The 21,699-nt window shown below is 39.5% G+C and overlaps 1 protein-coding gene across 7 annotated transcripts in view; it reads left to right on the top strand.

The window, feature by feature from the left end:
- Positions 1-21,699, top strand: part of LOC309653804 (uncharacterized protein) — an 85,313-nt gene that overhangs the window by 16,768 nt on the left and 46,846 nt on the right. For 6 of the 7 annotated variants that reach the window (XR_014259516.1, XR_014259517.1, XR_014259519.1 and 3 more), the window contains exon 2: positions 7,592-7,725. Coding sequence is in view for 1 of the 7 variants with exons in the window: in XM_082478599.1 (XP_082334725.1) it covers positions 7,701-7,725; positions 14,289-14,914 (651 nt within the window). In the remaining 6 variants the exon portion in view is untranslated. Of the gene's footprint in view, positions 1-7,591; positions 7,726-14,288; positions 15,024-21,699 lie in introns of those variants that run through there. The other variant, XM_082478599.1, reaches the window with a different exon arrangement.

The following is a 21,699-nucleotide window of genomic DNA, read 5'->3' as shown; positions in this document are numbered from 1 at the left end:
CTTTACTGCTTTGAACTGAATGAAGTTTGTGGACAATAAAACATTATGAGTGCTATGAGTATAATATGATGATAATATCAATGCCAGGCTCAAAAAGTCAGTTACTCTGGAAAGCTGGTTTGTAGTAAAAAGAAGATTCAGAATGAGAGAGATTATAAAGGCCATGGGAGATTTTAAAATAGCCTGGTGAGATCACTGTAATTACAGAAGGGCACTTTTAAGGGGAGGGTGACAAGAAAAGGAGAAAATAACTGAGAACTGAACAAGATGTTTAACAGGGGCCACAGAGAAGGAGGAAGTGTTGCTGGGTCGCACTGGAGGAAGCTGGAAGTTTTGTTCACTGATATATAGAGGAATGGGGCTGGGGAAGAGCTTAGAATGTGAGAATTTACTGTGAGTCACTGTACCATCCCTATTGAGTGTCACATGTAAAAGCCAGAGCCAAGAACAGGCATGCCAAGTGAAGGCTAGGACTGCATTCAAGAACCCATGGAGAAGATGCACTGAGCTGGGGGGACCAGCGTGGTGAAAGGAGTTGGACACTCCAGGCAAGTTCTGAGAAAGCTCAGCAGGAGGCAGTGGGAGGAGTTCAGAGCGAACGCACGGATATCTGGGCAGCGAAGGCTGCCAGGAGGTGTAAGGACCTGCCATGGGGATGGGTTGGAAGCCAAGAAGGTCAGTTCAGAAGGAGCTGGAATCCTAGGCAGGGTGGCAAGGATGCTACCTGGTCAGGAAGGAGACTTGGCAGACACCCTAGATTAGGACCAGAGCTACAGGGCAGAGAGAAGCTTGATTCCCAAGAGCGGGACATGAGGACAGTGTTTAGGTCCTGCTGCCCCAGAGAGCAGTTAGGGACAGCAGGCTGCTTGTGGCCTGGGACTATGTCTCATCGCTCTCTGTAGCCTCACTACCTAGCACAGTGCCTGGTGTTCAGAAAGCACTTGATCAGTGTTCGTTGGAATGAACCAACAAATGAATGACAAATGAATAAGGCCAAGTTCAAAATACCCAGTAAGCTTTGAATTTTATTCCTCCCTCTGGTGGCTTTTGACAGCCTTTGGCTTTCTTTCTAGTGCCAGATAGTTCATGTGGAACCACCCTAACGGTCCCTCCTGAGAACTCTTGGCCACCCAGTGTGTCTCCTTCCCTTCTCTTTACGTGGTAGGTGTGCTCGATATGGCCACGTTCCACTTAGCGGCTTGTTTCCTTGGCAACTTGCTTCTTCGTTATGCCACACTCACCCTGCCTCTCATTACCAGGCATTGCCGTATCTTATTCAGATTTCTAACCCTGTCAGTTCCCAGCCGTGTTTACATCCTGTCTGATATAGAATGTCTTACATTAAGGGAACATTGTCTTCTCAGAAAATTAACTTTAAAAATTGCACTTAAACACATTATGGCATGATTTTTTTTCCAACTAGAAATATAAATTTTCTCCACAACTTCCTTGCCAAGAAACAAGTTCCCTTGTCAGCCATTTTCACTGACTCTTTTCAAAACTTTTTTCTCCATGCATATTTTAAAGCCCTGGAAAGAGTCTCCAGGAGAAGCATCTGGCTCCTGAAGTAATGTATGGCTCTCAAACTTTCACCTACATCTGAGGACTCTGCCCCCTGCTGGTCACTGCCATGGTCAGACCACCAGCCATCTCTCCCTTGGTACTGAAGAAGATCTGAACACCATCCCAAGAAAATGTAGGCACAAGAGTCACAGTACATATTTAATTTCATTTTATTGTGTCACTTTTATTAGACCAGTCCATTTGTGTTTTAAGGCTCCCGACATGGTTTTCATCACTTTAATGAAGAAAGATCAAGCTAATCTGTTCTTAGAATCCATCTTGGTCAATTTACAGAGTGTGTCTTGACCTTAGTCTCTTTCTCAGCTGTCAACTATTTTAAGAAACACTCAGATGGGACCCACTAATGCCGGTTCAGGATCACCTCGTCTTTTCTTTTCAAGGCGGATTTTCACATCTGCTGGAAGAACTGTCTGTCACACACCTGCCACTTGTAACCAGTGTGGGTAGGCTTGTCCTTGGTCCAGCGGCTCATCCTGTTCCTCACTTGCGGCCTTTCACCATTCCTTACCTTCCCATAAAGCACCAAATGGATTCCTACATTTGGTGTCTCTCACTTATAAGGTCCCTCATGGCTCAGCTAAGTGTATTGCTGGGATCCTTCATTTAGATCTTTTCCTCAATGCTCAATGAGACTCTGTGTAGCAGAACATTTATTGTGGCTAAGATATACTTCCAAGTTCCATAGAACAACTTCCCTCTGGTTGTGCAGAGGAAAAAAAATTCAGTTCTGAAGGACCTACTATATAGCACAAGGAACTACACTCAATATTTTGTAATAACCAATATGAGAAAAGAATCTGAAAAAGAATATATATATAACTGAATCACTTGCTGTGTACCGGAAACTAACACAACATTGTAAATCTACTATACTTCAATTAAAAAAAAGGAAAAAAAATCAATTCTGATTTCTCCTGCCCTTTTCACGCCTGCATTTAGAGTTAGAATGCATCAGAGGATGTGTAAAGTTCATCCTAACCGTGCAGCTATGCTATAACCCAGTAGAAGATATTTTCTAAAGGGTTGGTTATGCATGCCGGACATACCATACAAGGGGTGATTCTTTTAGGGGAAAGTCTGTGCTGGTTGTTTACTGTACTGGGTTGAATTGTGTCCCCCACAAAAATACCTTCAGGTCCTAATCCCCATTATCCGCCAATGTGACCTTATTTGGAGATACGGTCTTTGCAAATGTAGTCAAATTAAGATGAGGTTATACTGGATTAGGTTTGGTCCGAATACAACGACTGCTGTTCTTAAAAGAAGGGAGAATATTGGACACAGAAGGATGAAGATCATGTGAAGACAGAGGCAGAAATTGGACTTGTATTGCCATAAGCCAAAGGATGTGAAGAATTGCCAGTAACCACCAGAAGGCAGAAGAGACAAGGGAAGATTCTCTCCTAGAAACTTTGGAGGAAACATGGCCCCGCCAATGCCTTGAATTCAGCTTCCAGGCTCCAGACTATGAGAGCATACATTTCTGTTGTTTTAAGGCCTCCAATTTGTGGTCATTTGTTACAGCAGTCCTAGGAAACCAAGACATTCACCACTGGAAAACTAAATAAAGGCAAGAAGTTTGAAACTTGAGAATTTTGTCCTGCCTCCAAGGTTCAAATCCCCCAAGGATAAATGGGAATTTGCCCAGTTTGTTTCTTGGATATGAGAAAAAAAAGAGAGACATTTTTTCCTCCCCTGACATTGGTATCATTGTTAGCCGTAATATATTAGACTATCATATTTGAGCTACTGCCTAAATATTTACAGCTCCTCCTGGAGTATGAATGCCTAACATCCTGGTAAGAGGCTGCTTGAGAGACACACCCCTGACCATGATGCTCAGCTTTGCACCCTCCCTCCATGCCCAGCTAGTGAATTAAACATGACTGCTTGAGTTGACTCCTTAATCTGCAAGGGCAGCAGGCAACTTGGGGGTTGGATGTGATAAGTAATGGGGATTACAAGTGACCATTGTAAATCCTCATCCAAGGAAAAGCTCCGCACAAATTGCTTTTTAGATTATTTTGTGTTTGTTGTTTTGGGAGAAAGAGTTCTAGAGCTGAGGCTTGATGGAGAAGCTGGAGTAGGGATGGGAGCAAATGCAATGGTTTGGTAAGGAAATGATATTGGCAGTTAACACTGGAAAAAAAAAAAAGGAGATTCAAGGGATGTACAGCAAGGGAATTGGTTGGGTGTTGGATAGAAGCAGAATTACAAATAAAACTGACTCCTAAGCTGAGAAAATCTGGAAAATATTTGGGTCACTGATCGTGATGGGGAATTGATCTTTGAGACTAAGAAGGGCAAGAAAGAGGGTGATGAGGATGGGGATCTAGCAGCCTCATGAGCTAATAGAGCTTGTAGGGCTCTCAAACTCATTGACTCCAAGGGTCACCCTGAGGCCCACAGAGGGGAAACTACTCAACCAAAATCCTACGGCCAGCGACAGACAGAGCCCAAGTCAGAATCCAGGACTCCTATCATCGTCCTGTATTCTTTCCAAATTAGAAGACTGGAAGAAAGTGGGAAGCTTTAGGCTGAAGCATGTAGATTTTGTAGAACCCCGCTTTATAGCTGGTAACAAACACTGTTCCCAAAAAAGAATGTATGAGCAGAGGCCACAAACCACCAGCTCATGGATTGACCTCGACTCTATTTTTTTAAATTAATTTTTGAATTGATTATTGGGAATTCCCTGGCGGTCCAGTGGTTAGGATTTGGTGCTTTCACTGCTGTGGCCTGGGAACTAAGATCCCACAAGCTACATGGCGCAGCCAAAGAAAAATTTTTTTAATTGATTACTAACATTTAAAAAAGTAAGCAATATATGTGGAATCTAGAAAATGGTACAGATGAACTTAGTGGCAAAGCAGAAATAGAGACACAGATGGAGAGAACAAACGTATGGATACCAAGGGGGGAAGGGAGTGTGGGATGAACTGGGAGATTGGGATTGATATATATACAATACTATGTATAAAATAGATAACTAATGAGAACCTACTGTACAGCACAGGGATCTCTACTCAGTGCTCTGTGGTGACCTAACTGGGAAGGAAATCCAAAAAAGAGGGGATATATGTATACGTATAGCTGATTCACTTTGCTGTGCAGCAGAAACTACAACATTGTAAAGCAACTATACTCCAATAAAAATTAATAAAAAATTAAAATAAATTAATTAAAAAATAATAAAAGGCCTTAAAAAAAGAAAAAAGAGTAAGTGAACTCCCCTAAAACTCTGGCTGTCTAGCTGCTCTGGGAAAAGTCAGTGGAACTATGTGAAAGGAGGAAGAGCTGCCCTCTGTTTAGATGAGGAAGGCAGGCAGGCAGGCCCAGGGGGGTGTGCCCATCTACCTGGCCGGCTTTGCTAAATTATATTCTCTACCTGGCCCCTGCCGGCCCTGGAGTCTGCCAGCCCTGGGAGGTGAGGAAAGGCAGAGGCCCTGAGCCCGAGGCCGAGGCCAGAGTTGGGACTGTTAATGGCAGGGGTGAAAAGAACCCGGCAAAGAAACCCAGGCACTAGGAGGACTAGAGAGCCTAGGTCACAGAAGCTAAGGTCTTGTCCAAAAAGTCAGGGACAGACTTTTCATCTATTTTTAGATAAAGCAACAGGATGTGGAAACCAAAAATGTGGTCAGTTCTCCCATACTGCGCGATGGGGATGACTTATGCACAACATCCTCTTTTCCTATTTTTAACTAGATCACAGAAGCTGCATCAGAGGACTGGCTGCTGACTAATCCTGTTGAGGCGCCTTTCTCTGAGTTGCATAAATGTCATCTACACGAGCTAGAGAACATTTGAGAAGGAAAAAAAAAAACCCTGTAAAGACTACTGCACATAGGGCATTCTTAAAAATAGTCTTCTGAGTGGTATCAAGGTGTTCTGGGCCACAGCTTTCTGGAAGTTGTCTAGGATTTCATGGCTGAATGGGGCAGACATTCAAAGAGAAATCATTCATTTATTAAAGCTGAATTAATGATCCATGACTTTTTTGGACTGCAAAGTACAGTGATGAGAGTTTTTCAGTAGATTACCTGGAGAATTACGCTGATTTTTTCAGCAAAACTATTATCTAGCTGTATAAATATCCCTGCCCCAGGAACAGGCATTTTATTGGAGAAAAGGAATCAGGAATGAAAGCAAAGCGTTGTCAATGCGTTATGGATGAGAACCACATCATGACAATGGCAGGCCTTGAACGTCAGCAGAGAGCTCAGCCATCATGGAAGGCAACCTTCTCACTTTACTGAGGGGGAGATGGAACTGTTGCAGACGGTGTGCAGGCCCTGCTCCTCACCCCCGGCCCCCCCAGGCCTCACCACTTCTGTGCGTTCCCGCTGTCCTCCAGTGTCCAGACTCTGAAATCTCTTTGCCTGGGGGCTTTTTTCATAACTGAGGAAAGCCAGATGCGCCAGGGAATAAATACCACCCAGAAGCAGCAGTGGCCCACAATCAGGAACTGGTAGGACTTGGTGTCTAAATACCCCAGGCCCTCACCCCTCAGTGGGATAACCCCTAGGCATGAGCTCTACAAGCTGCTAACACAGAGAAAGTAGGCTGCAGGCTTTGGCAGGCAAGTATCTTGCTAGAGTTAATGTAATAATGTTGTTTTGTTTTCAATGTGTGTGTGTATGTGGTATGTATAGTTTATATATGTATATTTAAGATGTATATATTGTATATGTTAATGTATATATGTAAATATGGGTATATAATAACTAATGTATATATGATGTTTATATAAGTTACTTTCTATTTACGGAAGGTGATACTGTTTTTCTATTTACAGTGGTGTTATAAAGTTTCCTTTTGTTTTTTAAAAATTTATTTTGTTGAAGAATAGGTGATTTACAATGTTGTGTTAATTTCTACTGTATAGCAAATGATTCATTTATACATAGATATACATTCTTTTTCATATTCTTTTCCGTTATGGTTTATCACAGGATGTCGAATATAGTTCCCTGAGCTACACAGTAGGACCTTGTCGTTTATCCATTCTATACATAATAGTTGCCTCTGCTAGTCCCAAACTCCCAATCCTTCCCTTCCCCATGCCCTGTCCCCCTCGGCAACCACAAGTCTGTTCTCTATGTCTGTGAGTCTGTTTCTGTTTCATAGATAAATTCATTTGTGTCATACTTTAGATTCCACATATAAGTGATATCATATGGTAATCGTCTTTCTCTTTCTGACTTTTGAAGTTTCCTTTTAGAATGAACTTATTTAGGTAAAAATGTTGAGTTGACTTAAAGAACATTTAAGTACACGATAGAACATGCACTATGCTAATATGATAAAAAATGGTGGAGGTTGTACATGAATGACTAAAGTTAGTCTGGGGTCTCCTGCTTTGTTTTCAGATCCCTCAGGTGCTTGGGGAACTGCCAAGACGGAGGAGAGGAAGGGAAGCTGGCTTCAGGTCATCAGCCTCTCTTTCAATCATGGCACCTCTGTCTTTGTTGGGTTAGGAACTGGTGATATAAAGAATGAGTTAGAGATACAAACTACTAGACATAAACTAGATAAACAACAAGGATTTACTGTATAGCACAGGGAATTATATTTAATATCTTGTAATAACCTATAATGAAATATAATCTGAAAACAAAAGCTGGATCACTTTGCTGTACACCTGAAACTAACACAACATGGAAAATCAACTATACTTCTATTTTAAAAATACATTGTAGGCTTTGAACTGTACATTTAAAAATTGTTAAAATGGCAAATTTTATGTTCTATATGTTTTACCATAATAAAAAATACAAAATAAAAATATATAGGTTTAAAAAAAGGTGACTTAGAGGAAGGGGGGTTTACTGCTTAAAAGAATAGTAGTTGATACGTTTGCAAATTTCAAATGGAGTCCAACACTCAATCGATCGTGAAATTGAGGCCCAGAGAGATTAAATGACATTTCCCAGTTCCCACACAGAGTCGGTGACAAAGCCAGGACAAGGCCCCATTCACTTAACTCCCACCCGTGCTCTTCCCACAGTGCTCACTTCCTGAGGAGGCGGGACTTGAAGAATGGGAGGAAGTGAATGGGTAGAGAAGATTGGAGCGTGCAATGAGGAGGTCCAAGAGAGCAAAGGTGTGAAGGGGGAATGCCGGCGACTCTTCGCAAGCCAGGTGGGAAGAGCTTTTTGACTAAAGGGAAGGTTGGGGCAGAAGCGGAGTGAGAAATAAGGTGGCAAAATAGGCTGGGATCAGATTGGAGGGAAGTTTGAATGCCCAATGGGGAGAATGTTAACTCCCCAGGACCTATGATGCAAATCTCTGAGCTGGGCAACAATAGGTCAGAACCATGCTGCAGGAGGCAGCATGGCAGAAAGTAACTATGCTCAAATATTGTTTCCAGAACACAGTGCAGACAAGTTACTTAGCCTCTCTGTGCCTTGGTTTCTTCACCTACAAAACAGCAACAGCGTCAGAACTTCCCTCATGAAATTTTGGTGAGGATTACTGGAAATAATACACCAAAAACAATATCTAGTATCTAGTAAGGGCTCAATAAATCATAGCTATTATGATTTCTAAGGACTAATTTGACTCAAGAGACAGAAGTGCCTTGGCTGAGCTAGTTAATAGCAGAGCCAGAATTAGGAGTCAGTTCCTGTAATTTCTAACTCAACATTCTTTTTCTTTCATTGTATCATATTTTAAAACAATGGATTATTTATTTTCTGGTATGTATTAGCATTTCGACTTGCAAGACATAGCACTCTTATTCTTTGTGTACAATCATTACAATGGTTTCCTTTTGGAGAAAGAATTTTGATCAATTTCTTTCACTCTCTAATTAATATATCACATTTAGAGTGACTGCACTGTTTGCTTTGAAAAAGAAAGTCTTTCAATTTTCAGGTCTTCAGGCAACTGACATTGCAGCCTGACTTTAAACCATAAGAAATTACATATGACATTTAGAATATAATAACTATTCTGATTGCTTCTTTGTGTCTGGAGAGAAAACATTTATTTTTACCAAATGTTATCTTTTCCCTCTTTCATCAAATGAATCATCCTTATGACCCAAGAGCGTCTGTTATTCTTTATGCTTCATTGATCAACCATAAAAGAACAAACAAATCAAATACTGAAACTTGGGTGGCAGTTTATTGGTGATTCTCTCCAGGAGACTGTGGTCTCCCGAAGAATCATAGACCTTAAGAGATGGCAGCTTCCTCGGAGATTCCGTATCCCTGCTCCTTCATCTTTATAGATGAGAAAATTCAGTTCAGAAAGGTGAAGTGACTTTTGCAAAGTCATCCAGCTAGTTGATGGAAAAGAGGGATTTTGATCCCATTTTTTTTTTCTAACTTTGAAAAAAACGAGGGATTTTGATCCCCCACCCCCTTTTTTTTCTGGCATTGCATCATGTCCTGCATCAACTCATGGATTTCTGAAAAGTCTTCCTGCGTTTCAGGCAGACCAGATCCAGTTTGCTGCTTCTTTGTGCAAATAAAGTTTTATTGAAACACAGCCATGCTCATTCCTTTACTGATTGTCTATGGCTGCTTTCTCACTACAGTGGCAGAGGTGAGGGGGTTGCACCAGACCCACATGACTGCAAAGCCTGAAAGACTTACTATCAGTCCCTTCACAAAAAAATTGTGTCAATTTCCATCGTATATCAAGTCTAGTTGAAATTCTGTTTTTTGTTTTTATTCTTTTTGTATCAGACCCTAATGTCAATGTTGAATAAAGTGGGGTTTGGCAGGGAAGAATGGGAAAGAAGAAAGAGAAAGGAAAGAACTAACATTTATTTGTCTCATTGGGGGAGACTTTTTATGTGTCACCCCATTTAATTCTCAAAAAGATGCTGTCAGATTGCTCTTTTAAGCCCCATTTTATAAATAAGAAAACTGAGGCTAAGAGAGATAAAAGCCAAGTTGCCTAAGTTCATGTCACTAATAATTAGCAGGACTAAGGTTTGAATCCAGCCTTCCCCATTCTAAAAATCTCTATTCTTTCTTCTGTACCGTGTGATTGTCATAGTCAAGGTTACCTTCTATTTTTCAAAATGTGATATACCATCCCTTAAATTGAAAGAGTTGAATTAAAAAATAATATTAGATACCAAATCATATTTGATAAATAGTTAAATACTGGTTACAGTTGTCTAATTCATGATGCCATCATGGGTTTTATTTTCCTTTGGGTGCTCATTTACACAAGTGGGGGAGTTGGACTGCAGAACATAAGAGTATATTTTTTGACAATTACCAATTTGCATTATTGGCTAAACTTGATGGATTTAATAGCTCCTTCAGCAACTTGTAGAATGGAAGTCTTATGTATATGTCCACACAACTAATTACATAGATACCACATAGATGTGTTTTTATTTAACCAACAATTCCTCCTCTCCAAAGTTGGCTACACTTCTCTAAAGCAGTGTTTACCAATTTGCCTAATCATCTGAATTGCCCGTGAAGACCCTTAGAAGACAGATTCCCAGGACCCTTCCAGGACTCTCTAGTTAGTATATCTGGGTTTAGGTTTGGGAATCCATGATTTTACATTATTTTGTAACCTCGGAAGATAATTCTGATGATTAATCAGCTCTGGGAACCACTACTCTGTAAGGTCATGAAGGGATGGATGTTCGTATCTTTGTCTTAGTCCTTCCTGGTCTTCCCTTACGTCCTCTAACCTGTCCTCTTCCTGAGTCCCACTCGGTGATCAGTGGATACATTGTTCCTTGTCTTTGCTGAATGAGGCTGGGGGCGAGGGCACCTCACACACCACACTATGTATTTCCTCAGTGTCCAGTAAAGCAGTGCAGACACTTTCTGCCTTAATTGTAGTTACTGTGTTTAGTTATGCTTTTATTTTTCTCATTGCTTTTTTTGCTTTTCATTTGCATTTGCAAAATTTCCTCAGATACAAATCTGACTAACTTCTGCTTTTTGACTAAAAAGTGAGGTTCATGGACACCCAAAATTTTGATCATAAAAGGCTACTATCCCCTGTACCCTGTTATTCATCTCCCTGTCCTTTCCAACTTTTAAAAATGTCACTGCAACCATTAGCAATTAAAATCAAAAGGTACTTTGTACCCTGAAAGTTTGGTGGTTTCAGAGACGCATTAATTTAAATCTTTCCTCCCCACTGTACAGGGTTTACATTAGCCTAATATAACAGGCTTTTAAATATACATATATAACCACACTCAACCCACATTCATTTTATTAACCAGTTCCTCTCCCATAGTATAAATTCAATAAAATAATTATATATAGTAAGGTGTATATGTTAATCCCAAACTCCTAATTTATCCCTCCCCCACCCCAACATTTCCCCTTTGGTAACCATAGTTTCTTTTCTATGTCTGTGAGTCTGTTTCTGTTTTGTAAATAAGTTCATTTGTACCATTTTTTTAGATTCCACATATAAGCGATACCATATGGTATTTGTCTTTCTCTGTCTGATTTCCTTCACTTAGTATTATAATCACTAGGTCCATCCATGTTACTGCAAATGGCATTATTTCATTCTTTTTTATGGCTGAGTAGTATTCCTTTATATATATGTACCACATCTTCTTTCTCCATTCCTTTGTCAATGGACATTTAGGTTGCTTCCATGTCTTGACTCTTGCAAATAGTGCTGCAATGAACATTGGGGTGCATTCTTTTTTCAAATTATGGTTTTCTCTAGATATATGCCCAGAAGTGGGATTGCTGTGTCATATGGTAGCTCTATTTTTAGTTTTTTAAGGAACCTCCGGACTGTTCTCTACAGTGGCTGTACCAATTTACATTCCCACCAACAGTGTAGGAGGGTTCCCTTTTCTCCACACCCACTCCAGCATTTATTATATGTAGACTTTTTACTGATGGCCATTCTGACCAGTGTGAGGTGGTACCTCACTGTAGTTTTGATTTGCATTTCTCTGATAATTAGTGATGCTGAGCATCTTTTCATGTGCTTTTTGGCCATGTGTATGTCTTCTTTGGAGAAACGTCTATTTAGATCTTCTGTCCATTTTTTGATTGGGTTGTTTGCTTTTTTGATGTTGAGCTGAATGAGCTGTTTATATATTTATAAAATAAATAATCAACAAGGACCTACTGTATGGCACAGGGAACTCTACGTAATATTCTGTAATAACCTATGTGGAAAAAGAATCTGAAAAAGAATGGACATATGTGTATACATAACTGAATCGCTTTGCTGTACACCTGAAACTAATACAACATTGTAAATCAACTATACTCCAATATAAAATAAAAATTAAAAAAAAAAAGTCAATCAGGACTGTTAAAAAAAATAAAAGAGATTTACAAGCTTCCCATTCAAGATGGGGACCTAAAAGGACCCTGAACTCACCTCCTCCCACAGACACACCCAGTCTACAACTACACATGGAACAATTTCCTCTGGAAGAAACCTAAAAACTGGCTGAGCCACTCCTAGCATCCAGCGCACGAGAGAAGGTCCACACAGAAGCCCCCGGTAGGAGAGGCTGGGATACAATCTCGCCATAAACCCCACTTCCTCCTCCTTCTCCTCCTCCTCCTTGACCCCTGTGTGGAGACCCACAGCTTCTCACTGAGGAGCAAAAGCTTTAAACCCCACATTAGGCACCTCCCACTTTTAAGATCTGCACCTGAGAGACGGGCCCCCAAAACATCTAGCTTTGAAAACTAACGGGGGCTCTGTCCACAAGCCCCACAAGGCTCTACGGACCTGGGCTCTTAAAGGGTTCGCACTGGGATGCACCAGCCCCAAAGCTCAGGGCAAAGCGTGGATGCAGGGTGCCGGGACTTGTAGGGGGAGAGGCCCACGTGCTGGTCTTGGAGTTGGCCTGGGCTCAGGCATCTGATCAGACAGGCATTTGCTGGAGCTCTGGGGGTAGGGGTGGGGGCTGGCGGCTGCCATCGTGGCTCTCCCTCCGCAGCCTCCGGGGGCCAGGGTCGCCTGAGCGGAGCTTCTATATGCGTCTGGCTGCCGCCCAGGAGCCACTCCTTGATTGCCCGGCTCTGTTGGCCAATGGGGCTGGCGTCCTTGGGTCCCCTGGGAGTATGGTAATCTGCAAGGTGGTTCTTGGTCTGCCACCTGGGGCAGTGCGCAGACAGCCGTCTGAGGCACCCTCCCCAGGTTCTCTGCGAGTGCAGCCTCTTTGCTGGTCCTGGACCTCTGGTCCGAGGTGCAGGCCCACCTATAGGGCTCTATGGACGTCGATGTGCTCTCAGGGAAGGTAGGCTAGTGTAAGGCATCTTTGCGCTCTCCCTCTGCCTTGCTATAGCTCACAGACAGGAGTTTGTACACTCCTCTGGAGTCCCAATTTGGGGGACTGCTTCCCCGGGGGACACCTCGAGATGGTGGCCAGCGAAGCATACACTTGCAGTCCCATAGGACTGTATATACCTGCATACTTTAAAAGCTGCTGCCTGAAGGTCTGGCTTCTTAATCACATACCACAATATAGCACATTAAAAAACTCTAAATATGAAAAATAATCTTCCACAATCTCACCAACAATCATTGACTTTTTCATTCATGCCACCTTCTAGTCGCTGTGAAGCTCATTTTCAGAATCTGTATTGACTTTTTTCTTCTTGTATTGTGATTTTAAAATACAATATTTGTTTAACCAAAAAAAAAAAAAAAAACTCTCTTAAAGAGCTATGCATAAGCTCTACCAAGCACAGCACTGATTTCTAATGTGTATGTGAGTAATAAATTTATGGATATCATGGGTTACCCTCCTTGTGTTTCCTGTGCTCTCCTGCAATAGTTCATGGACTGACTTTGCTAATCGGTGCTTGTCCAAATAGATATTTTATATTCATCTCTTCAATTCTTGCTTACTAAACTTCACAGATAGAGTGGTTCCCCATGATATATTATTAAGAACAAACAATTAACTTGTCATTTTATTTAAAAGGACAAAGTTCTCATTTCAAAAGCTCTGCATGCATTGACCATAATTATATGGGAATCTTTTCAAAGCTGCTTTTTCATCTTTTGAGGTTCCCCCACTAACTTTGCCAAATATAGTTATTAATAAATCTCTACAATAATTAATTTTAAACAAATTTGCTTACAATTTAAAACAAGTTTGGAATGTTTTATTTATGTAAGCACTTTTGTAAATGTAAAAAGATATTGGGCATCCTTCAAAGTAATATTGGGTTGGCCAAAATTTTCGTTTGGTTAATGAATACATTGTTCAATAAAGTTCTTGGTGAAAATGAAAAATGTCTTTTATTTTTACTTAAAACTGAACGAACTTTTTGGCCAACCCAATATTTGAAAAAACTGACCTTATAAATTCTCTGATGTATGAACTTTGTATTAATACTTATATAAATGCATACCACCACCTCTTCCATTACTATAGGCTTAATGATTATGCTCTTAGGGTAATGTTAAAGATTTCTTTTAAATAAGTAGTACCCAACATCTTTTTGAGAACATTTAACTTTTTTTACTTGGAGGCAGTGTGAGGGATTGGTGAATCTAATCATTTACATCAGATTCAATCTAGTGTGTATCCTTCCTTAAAGTAAATGAGTTAACCTTATCATTAAACCTTATTTTGTTTTAAATGCAAGAATAATAATAATGATAACATAATAATAATAAAATAATTGACCTCAATGGTCTTTGTCAGTATTAGTGACTTTGGGTGAAAAAGTTAGTTCCTACTCACTCAGAAATAAGATATTTTGATCCACCAGAGGACAGACAGAAGAAGCAAGAAGAACTACAATCCTGCAGCCTGTGGAACAAAAACCACATTCACAGAAAGATAGACAAGATGAAAAGGCAGAGGGCTATGTACCAGATGAAGGAACAAGATAAAACCCCAGAAAAACAACTAAATGAAGTGGAGATAGACAACCTTCCAGAAAAAGAATTCAGAATAATGATAATGAAGATGATCCAGGACCTCGGAAAAAGAATGGAGGCAAAGCTCAAGAAGATGCAAGAAATGTTTAACAAAGACCTAGAAGAATTAAAGAACAAACAAACAGAGATGAACAATACAATAACTGAAATGAAAACTACACTAGAAGGAATCAATAGCAGAATAACTGAGGCAGAAGAACGGATAAGTGACCTGGAAGACAGAATGGTGGAATTCACTGCTGTGGAACAGAATAAAGAAAAAAGAATGCAAAGAAATGAAGACAGCCTACAAGACCTCTGGGACAACATTAAACACAACAACATTCGCATTATAGGGGTCCCAGAAGGAGAAGAGAGAAAGAAAGGACCAGAGAAAATATTTGAAGAGATTATAGTCGAAAACTTCCCTAACATGGGAAACAAAATAGCCACCCAAGTCCAGGAAGTGCAGTGAGTCCCATACAGGATAAACCCAAGGAGAAACACGCCGAGACACATAGTAATCAAACTGGCAAAAATTAAAGACAAAGAAAAAGAAGAAGTAAAGAAAAGAAAGAAGTAAAACTGTCACTGTTTGCAAATGACATGATACTATACATAGAGAATCCTAAAAATGCCACCAGAATACTAGTAGGGCTAATCAATGAATTTGGTAAAGTTGCAGGATACAAAATGAATGCACAGAAATCTCTTGCATTCCTATACACTAATGATGAAAAATCTGAAAGAGAAATGAAGGAAACACTCCCATTTACCACTGCAACAAAAAGAATAAAATACCTAGGAATAAACCTACCTAGGGAGACAAAAGACCTGTATGCAGAAAACTATAAGACACTGATGAAAGTAATTAAAGATGATACCAACAGATGGAAAGATATACCATGTTCTTGGATTGGAAGAATCAATATTTTGAAAATGACTACACTACCCAAAGTAATCTACATATTCAATGCAATCCCTATCAAATTACCAATGGCATTTTGTACAGAACTAGAACAAAAAATCTTAAAATTTGTATGGAGACACAAAAGACCCTGAATAGCCAAAGCAGTCTTGAGGGAAAAAAGTGGAGCTGGAGGAATCAGACTCCCTGACTTCAGACTATAGTACAAAGCTACAGTAATCAAGACAACATGGTACTGGCACAAAAACAGAAATATAGATCAATAGAACAGGATAGAAAGCCCAGAGATAGACCCATGCACCTATGGTCAACTAATCTATGACAAAGGAGGCAAGAATATACAATGGAGAAAAGACAGTGTCTTCAATAAGTGGTGCTGGGAAAACTGGACAACTCCATGTAAAAGAATGAAATTGGAACACTCCCTAACACCATACACAAAAATAAACTCAAAATGGATTAAACACCTAAATGTAAGACCGGACACTATCAAACTCTTAGAGGAAAACATAGGAAGAACACTCTTTGACATAAATCACAGCAAGATCTTTTTTGATCCACCTCCTAGAGTAATGGAAATAAAAACAAAAATAAAGAAATGGGACCTAATTAAACTTAAAAGCTTTTGCACAGCAAAGGAAACCATAAACAAGATGAAAAGACAACCCTCAGAATGGGAGAATATATTTGCAAACGAATCAACGGACAAAGGATTAATCTCCAAAATATATAAACAGCTCATTCAGCTCAATATTAAAGAAACAAACAACCCAATCCAAAAATGGGCAGAAGACCTAAATAGACATTTCTCCAAAGAAGACATACAGATGGCCAAGAAGCACATGAAAAGCTGCTCAACATCACTAATTATTAGAGAAATGCAAATCAAAACTACAATGAGGTATCACCTCACACCAGTTAGAATGGGCATCATCAGAAAATCTACAAACAACAAATGCTGGAGAGGGTGTGGAGAAAAGGGAGCCCTCTTGCACTGTTGATGGGAATGTAAATTGATACAGCCCCTATGGAGAACAGTACGGAGGTTCCTTAAAAAACTAAAACTAGAATTACCTTATGACCCAGCAATCCCACTACTGGGCATATACCCAGAGAAAACCATATTTCAAAAAGACACATGCACCCCAATGTTCATTGCAGCACTATTTACAATAGCCAGGTCATGGAAGCAACCTAAATGCCCATCGAGAGCCGAATGGATAAAGAAGTTGTGGTACATATATACAATGGAATATTACTCAGCCATAAAAAGGAACGAAATTGGGTCGTTTGTAGAGACGTGGATGGATCTAGAGACTGTCATACAGAGTAAAGTAAGTCAGAAAGAGAAAAACAAATATCGTATATTAACGCATGTATGTGGAACCTAGAAAAATGGTACAGATGAACCGGTTTGCAGGGCAGAAGTTGAGACACAGATGTAGAGAACAAACGTATGGACACCAAGGGGGGAAAGCCGTGGAGGGGTGGGGATGGTGGTGTGATGAATTGGGCGATTGGGATTCACATGTATACACTGATGTGTATAAAATTGATGACTAATAAGAACCTGCTGTATAAAAAAATAAATAAAATTAAATTTAAAAATTAAAAAAAAAAGATATTTTTATTTCTTTCTCTTAGGTGAATTAAGACAAAATATATGATGTGTGAATATGTCAACATATCCCGTATTATAATTAGGATTGATTAGGTTCTAACAGAGAAAGCAGCAGATATAGGATCTAAGAGGAAGGACAAGGTTTTACTTCCTGAGTAGAACAGTAAAAGAGATCTATTACTATGAAGGTGTTTAGAATTATTGTACCTTCCTGTCAAAGAGCAACGTAACTGACAACAAATATGGAGTCAATGAGGACATCATAATGACGCTTATAACAAAATACAGCCACCAAGCTGAGATTCGTTAGATGACAAATAGTGACTTAGACCATAATGTGATACTCTTTTATAAGCCATTAACATTAGAGGTGAAAAAGAAGTTCTATTAAATTACCTGGGGCAATATCTTTCTTCCTCTTCAAGATTAACAGAGCACACTTGGCAATAGATGTCTCAAGAAATTTAACTAACCATTTGTTTAAATCTAACATGGGTAAGCTGCAATTAAATAAACATTTTATGCCCTACATTAGATTAACCCTAATGAGTAAGTCTAAATCTTGTTTTCAAGATCAAAATTGCCTTTTGTGACAGCACCTCTTTGCCAGTCTGTCCTTCCAATAGGGACAAGCACTTCAGAGTAAGGGCAAGCATACCTAACAGATAAAGACAGCAGGTCACTCTCTAGAAGTCTCGAGAACTGTTCAAAGTCACGGTCCATTAGAAACAACAGAGATTATGCTACTTCAGAAAGGTAGTTTGGTTTCAAGGAAATTAAGACCCTTTTCCCAACCCCTCCAGTGCCCTTGTCATAGAGAAGAGGGGTAAACTGGGCATTCGTAATAGACGAGGGCAGAGAAACTGGCCATGATTCCCTCAAGGCACTGCCTGCCCGGTGCCCTTGGCACTTACCAAAAGCTACCACATGTTGTTATTTTTTGTCTAAGCATCTGTGTGTCTTCCTGACTAGATTGGAAGCATCCCAAAGGCAGGGGCCAAAGCGAGCTGTCTGGGCATCACCAGCACCTTCTGTGTGCCCTGTTCAAATGTTTCCTGTAGATATTGGTGATATTTTTAGGTAAATAAGTAAGTTAGTTAATTAATAGAATTTCGAAAGACCAAAGGATCCAATTTTCTCTAAAACTGAGCAGTTGATTTAAAAAGAATTCTTTTTATTGAAGTATAGTTGATTTATAATGTATTTCTGCTGCACAGCAAAGTGCTTCAGTTTTACATATATATACACATTCTTTTTTTAATAGTCATTTCCATTATGGTTCATCATAGGATATTGAATATACTTCTCTGTGCTATACAATAGGACCTTGTTGTTTATCCATTTTATACATAATAGCTTACATCTGCTAACCCCAACCTCTCACTCCATCCTTCCCCCAACTCCCTCTCCCTTGGCAGCCACCAGTCTGTTCTCTACGTCCGTGAGTCTGTTTCTGTTTCATAGATAGGTTCACTTGTGTCATATTTTAGATTCCACATATAAGTGATATCAAATGGTATTTGTCTGTCTCTTTCTGACTTACTTCACTTAGTATGATAACCTCTAGTTGCATTCATGTTGCTGCAAATGGCATTATTTCATTCTTTTTTATGGCTGAGTAGTATTCCATTGTATATATGTACCACATCTTTATCCATTCATCTGTTGATAGACATTTAGGTTGTTTCCATGTCTTGGCTATTGTAAATAGTGCTTCTATGAACACAGGGATGCATGTATCTTTTTGAATTATAGTTTTCTCTGGATATATGCCCAGGAGTAGGATTGCTGGATCATATGGTAATTCTATTTTTAGTTTTCTGAGGAACTTCCATACTATTTTCCATAGCAGCTGCACCGACTTATATTCCCACCAACAGTGTAGGAGAGTTCCATTTTCTCCACACCCTCTCCAGCATTTGTTATCTGTAGACTTTTTAATGATGGCCATTCTGACCAGTGTGAGGTGGTACCTCATTGTAGTTTTGATTTGCATTTCTCTAATAATTAACGATATTGAGCATCTTTTCATGTGTCTGTTGGCCATCCGTATTTCTTCTTTGGAGAAATGTCTATTTAGGTCTTCTGCCCATTTTTCAATTGGGTTGTTTGTTTTTTTGTTGTTGAGTTGTATGAGCTGTTTGTAAATCAAGCCCTTGTCATCTGCAAATATTTTCTCCCACTCTGTAGGTTGTCTTTTTGTTTTGTTTATGGTTTCCTTTGCTATGCAAAAGCTTGTAAGTTTGATTAGGTCCCATTTGTTTATTTTTGTTTTTATTTCTATTGCCTTGGGAGACTGACCTAAGAAAACATTGGTACAATTTATGTCAGAGAATGTTTTGCCTATGATCTCTTCTAGGAGTTTTATGGTGTCATGTCTTATGTTTAAGTCTTTAAGTCATTTAGAGTTCATTTTTGTGTATGGTGAGAGGGTGCATTCTAACTTGAGCAGTTGATTCTTTGCCTAGTTAATGTGGAGCAGATCCCTTCTCTGTAGGAGGAATAAATGCAAAATGAGTAAAAAAAAAAATCACATATTGTATTAGTTTATTAATATATAATTTTAATAAACACAGTTTTGTTTTGTTTAGAAAACACAGTAAAGCATAAAATCATCAGAATATTTAAATAAGCCAAAACTAAAAATTCATCTTCACCTTCTCAGATCTTTTTTGGTTGAAAGTTATGCCAGTTATATCAGTATTTACCAGAGTATGGGCTGTAGAACTGGTCCTATGTGCTGTTAACAGTTATTACAGGTAAAATTGTTCCATGGTTTAATAATTAGAGAAAATTTTGGGTGAAACAAGGTTAAATGAGATTTCTTTATTATAGGGTTTCTCAAAGTTTTAAAATTATGCCAACATGCATTATGAATCTTCAAGGTTGGAAGGCAGATGGTGTGGATTTATTGACATCATAGAACTCTTTTATGGAACAACTAAGGGATTAGTGGTCTGAGGAACACACTTTGGGAAATGCTGACTCAGATTTCTAATGTAGGCTCCTTCTGCTAGAGAAATTTCACCACTGAAGACCTGTGTTGAAAGACCTGCAATTCAGTAAAACTTCCTGGAATGATGGTTCTCAGTGCTGGCCAACTATTAGAATCACCCGGGAGCTTTAAACGTGCCAGTGCCCAGGCCCCAGCCCAGGCCAGCTAAGTCAGGGTCTTTGAGGGTGAATTTTCCCATCTATAAAATAGAAATAATACTACCTACCTCACAGGATTGTCATGAACCATAAATGAGACTGTATGTGTAAAATGCCTACTCTGGTGCCCAAAACAAAATTTGGTCTTTGAAACAATGGTTCATTCTGGGGAGAGTGTAGAATTTCAATTTTAAAATGTAGAAGATATTATTAAAATAGAAAATCACTGTTTGGCTGGCACAGTTTTGCATCCATGGATGCTAAAATTAGAGGGTAAATGTATGATGAGAAACCGGATGTTTGTATAGTCTGAAGGTATTTCCCACAATATACTTATTCATTCCAAAGGGAAAATAGTAACTTCAACAGTGGAAGAATCTGCGGACCCCATCTTAACTAAGTGAAGAAAGGTAACCTTACCAGTAATGAGACATATTAACATCACATACCCCTGATCTCATGCATTGAGAAGAGCATGTCAGTGCTTCTGTAGTATTGTTGCCCAAAAATCCATTACCTGGGTTTACTTATAAGGAAGCATCAGACAAACGCAAAGCAAAGGACATTTTACAAAATAACTGGCAGCACTCCTCAGAAATGTCAAGGTCATGAAAAAAAAAGAAAGACAGACTGAGGAACTGTCCCTGACTGGACGAGCCTAAGGAACCATGACAGCCAAATGCAATGCATGAGCCTGGATTGGATCAAGGACTAGCCCTTGGGACATTAGTGGGATATTAGTGGGACAATTGGTGAAAATCCAATGAGTTTTGTAGATTGTGCGTTTTTCAGTGTATTTATCTGGTTTTGACAATTGTGCTATGGTTATGTAAGACGTTAATGTTCGGGGATGAGGGGTGATGGGTAAATGGAACACTGTACTTACTATTTGGCAACTTTTTTGTAAGGCTGAAACATTTTCAAAATGAAAAGTTAAAAAATTGTTTTAAAATTTTAATGTTTCTTCATTTCTTCCCATTCTGGCACTTTAGAGATAATAGAATCAGTATTTTTTCCCTCTTAGGTATTTTGAATATAGGGGAAATAGGCCCCTGTACTGTAGAGTGTACATTGATTATAGTGAAAAAGAGGCCCAAGATGCACATTGTAGGAAGCCTCTCATATGATTTTAATAAATGTGTTCTCTAAATAAATGTGGCTAGAGGACTTGGTAGAAGAGGAAGAACAAAAGAGATCCAGGAAAGTAGAGGATAGGAGCAGAGCAGGTGGTGAGAAGAAATTAGGAGCTGCTGGAGATGGGTTTTGGAAAGAGTTCTTGAATAAAGGGGCAGGGGGAGGCCAGACAGTTGTGGGTAGGAAATAGCTATGAAGGATATTAAGAAGGGCAGAGAAGGGACAGAAGCATTTAAAGATATTTTGCTGGCATCATACATGTATGTTCTCCTTGATATTTGTTTGTGAGCCTGCAGTAGAGATTTTGATTTTTTCCAGTTTTTTTCTTTGAATATTACTCTATGCTGAGACTCTCCTCGAAGGGCCTGGTTCTAGTCGTGTTACACTGAGATACAGTCCAGATCATGTGCCCTGTTTGTGAGAC

This window comes from Balaenoptera physalus (assembly GCF_965194825.1).
Source record: "Balaenoptera physalus genome assembly, contig: HAP1_SCAFFOLD_1213, whole genome shotgun sequence".
Lineage (NCBI taxonomy): Eukaryota > Metazoa > Chordata > Mammalia > Artiodactyla > Balaenopteridae > Balaenoptera > Balaenoptera physalus.
The sequence above is the reverse complement of the archived record's forward strand: the minus strand, read 5'-3'. Positions and strand labels throughout refer to the sequence as shown.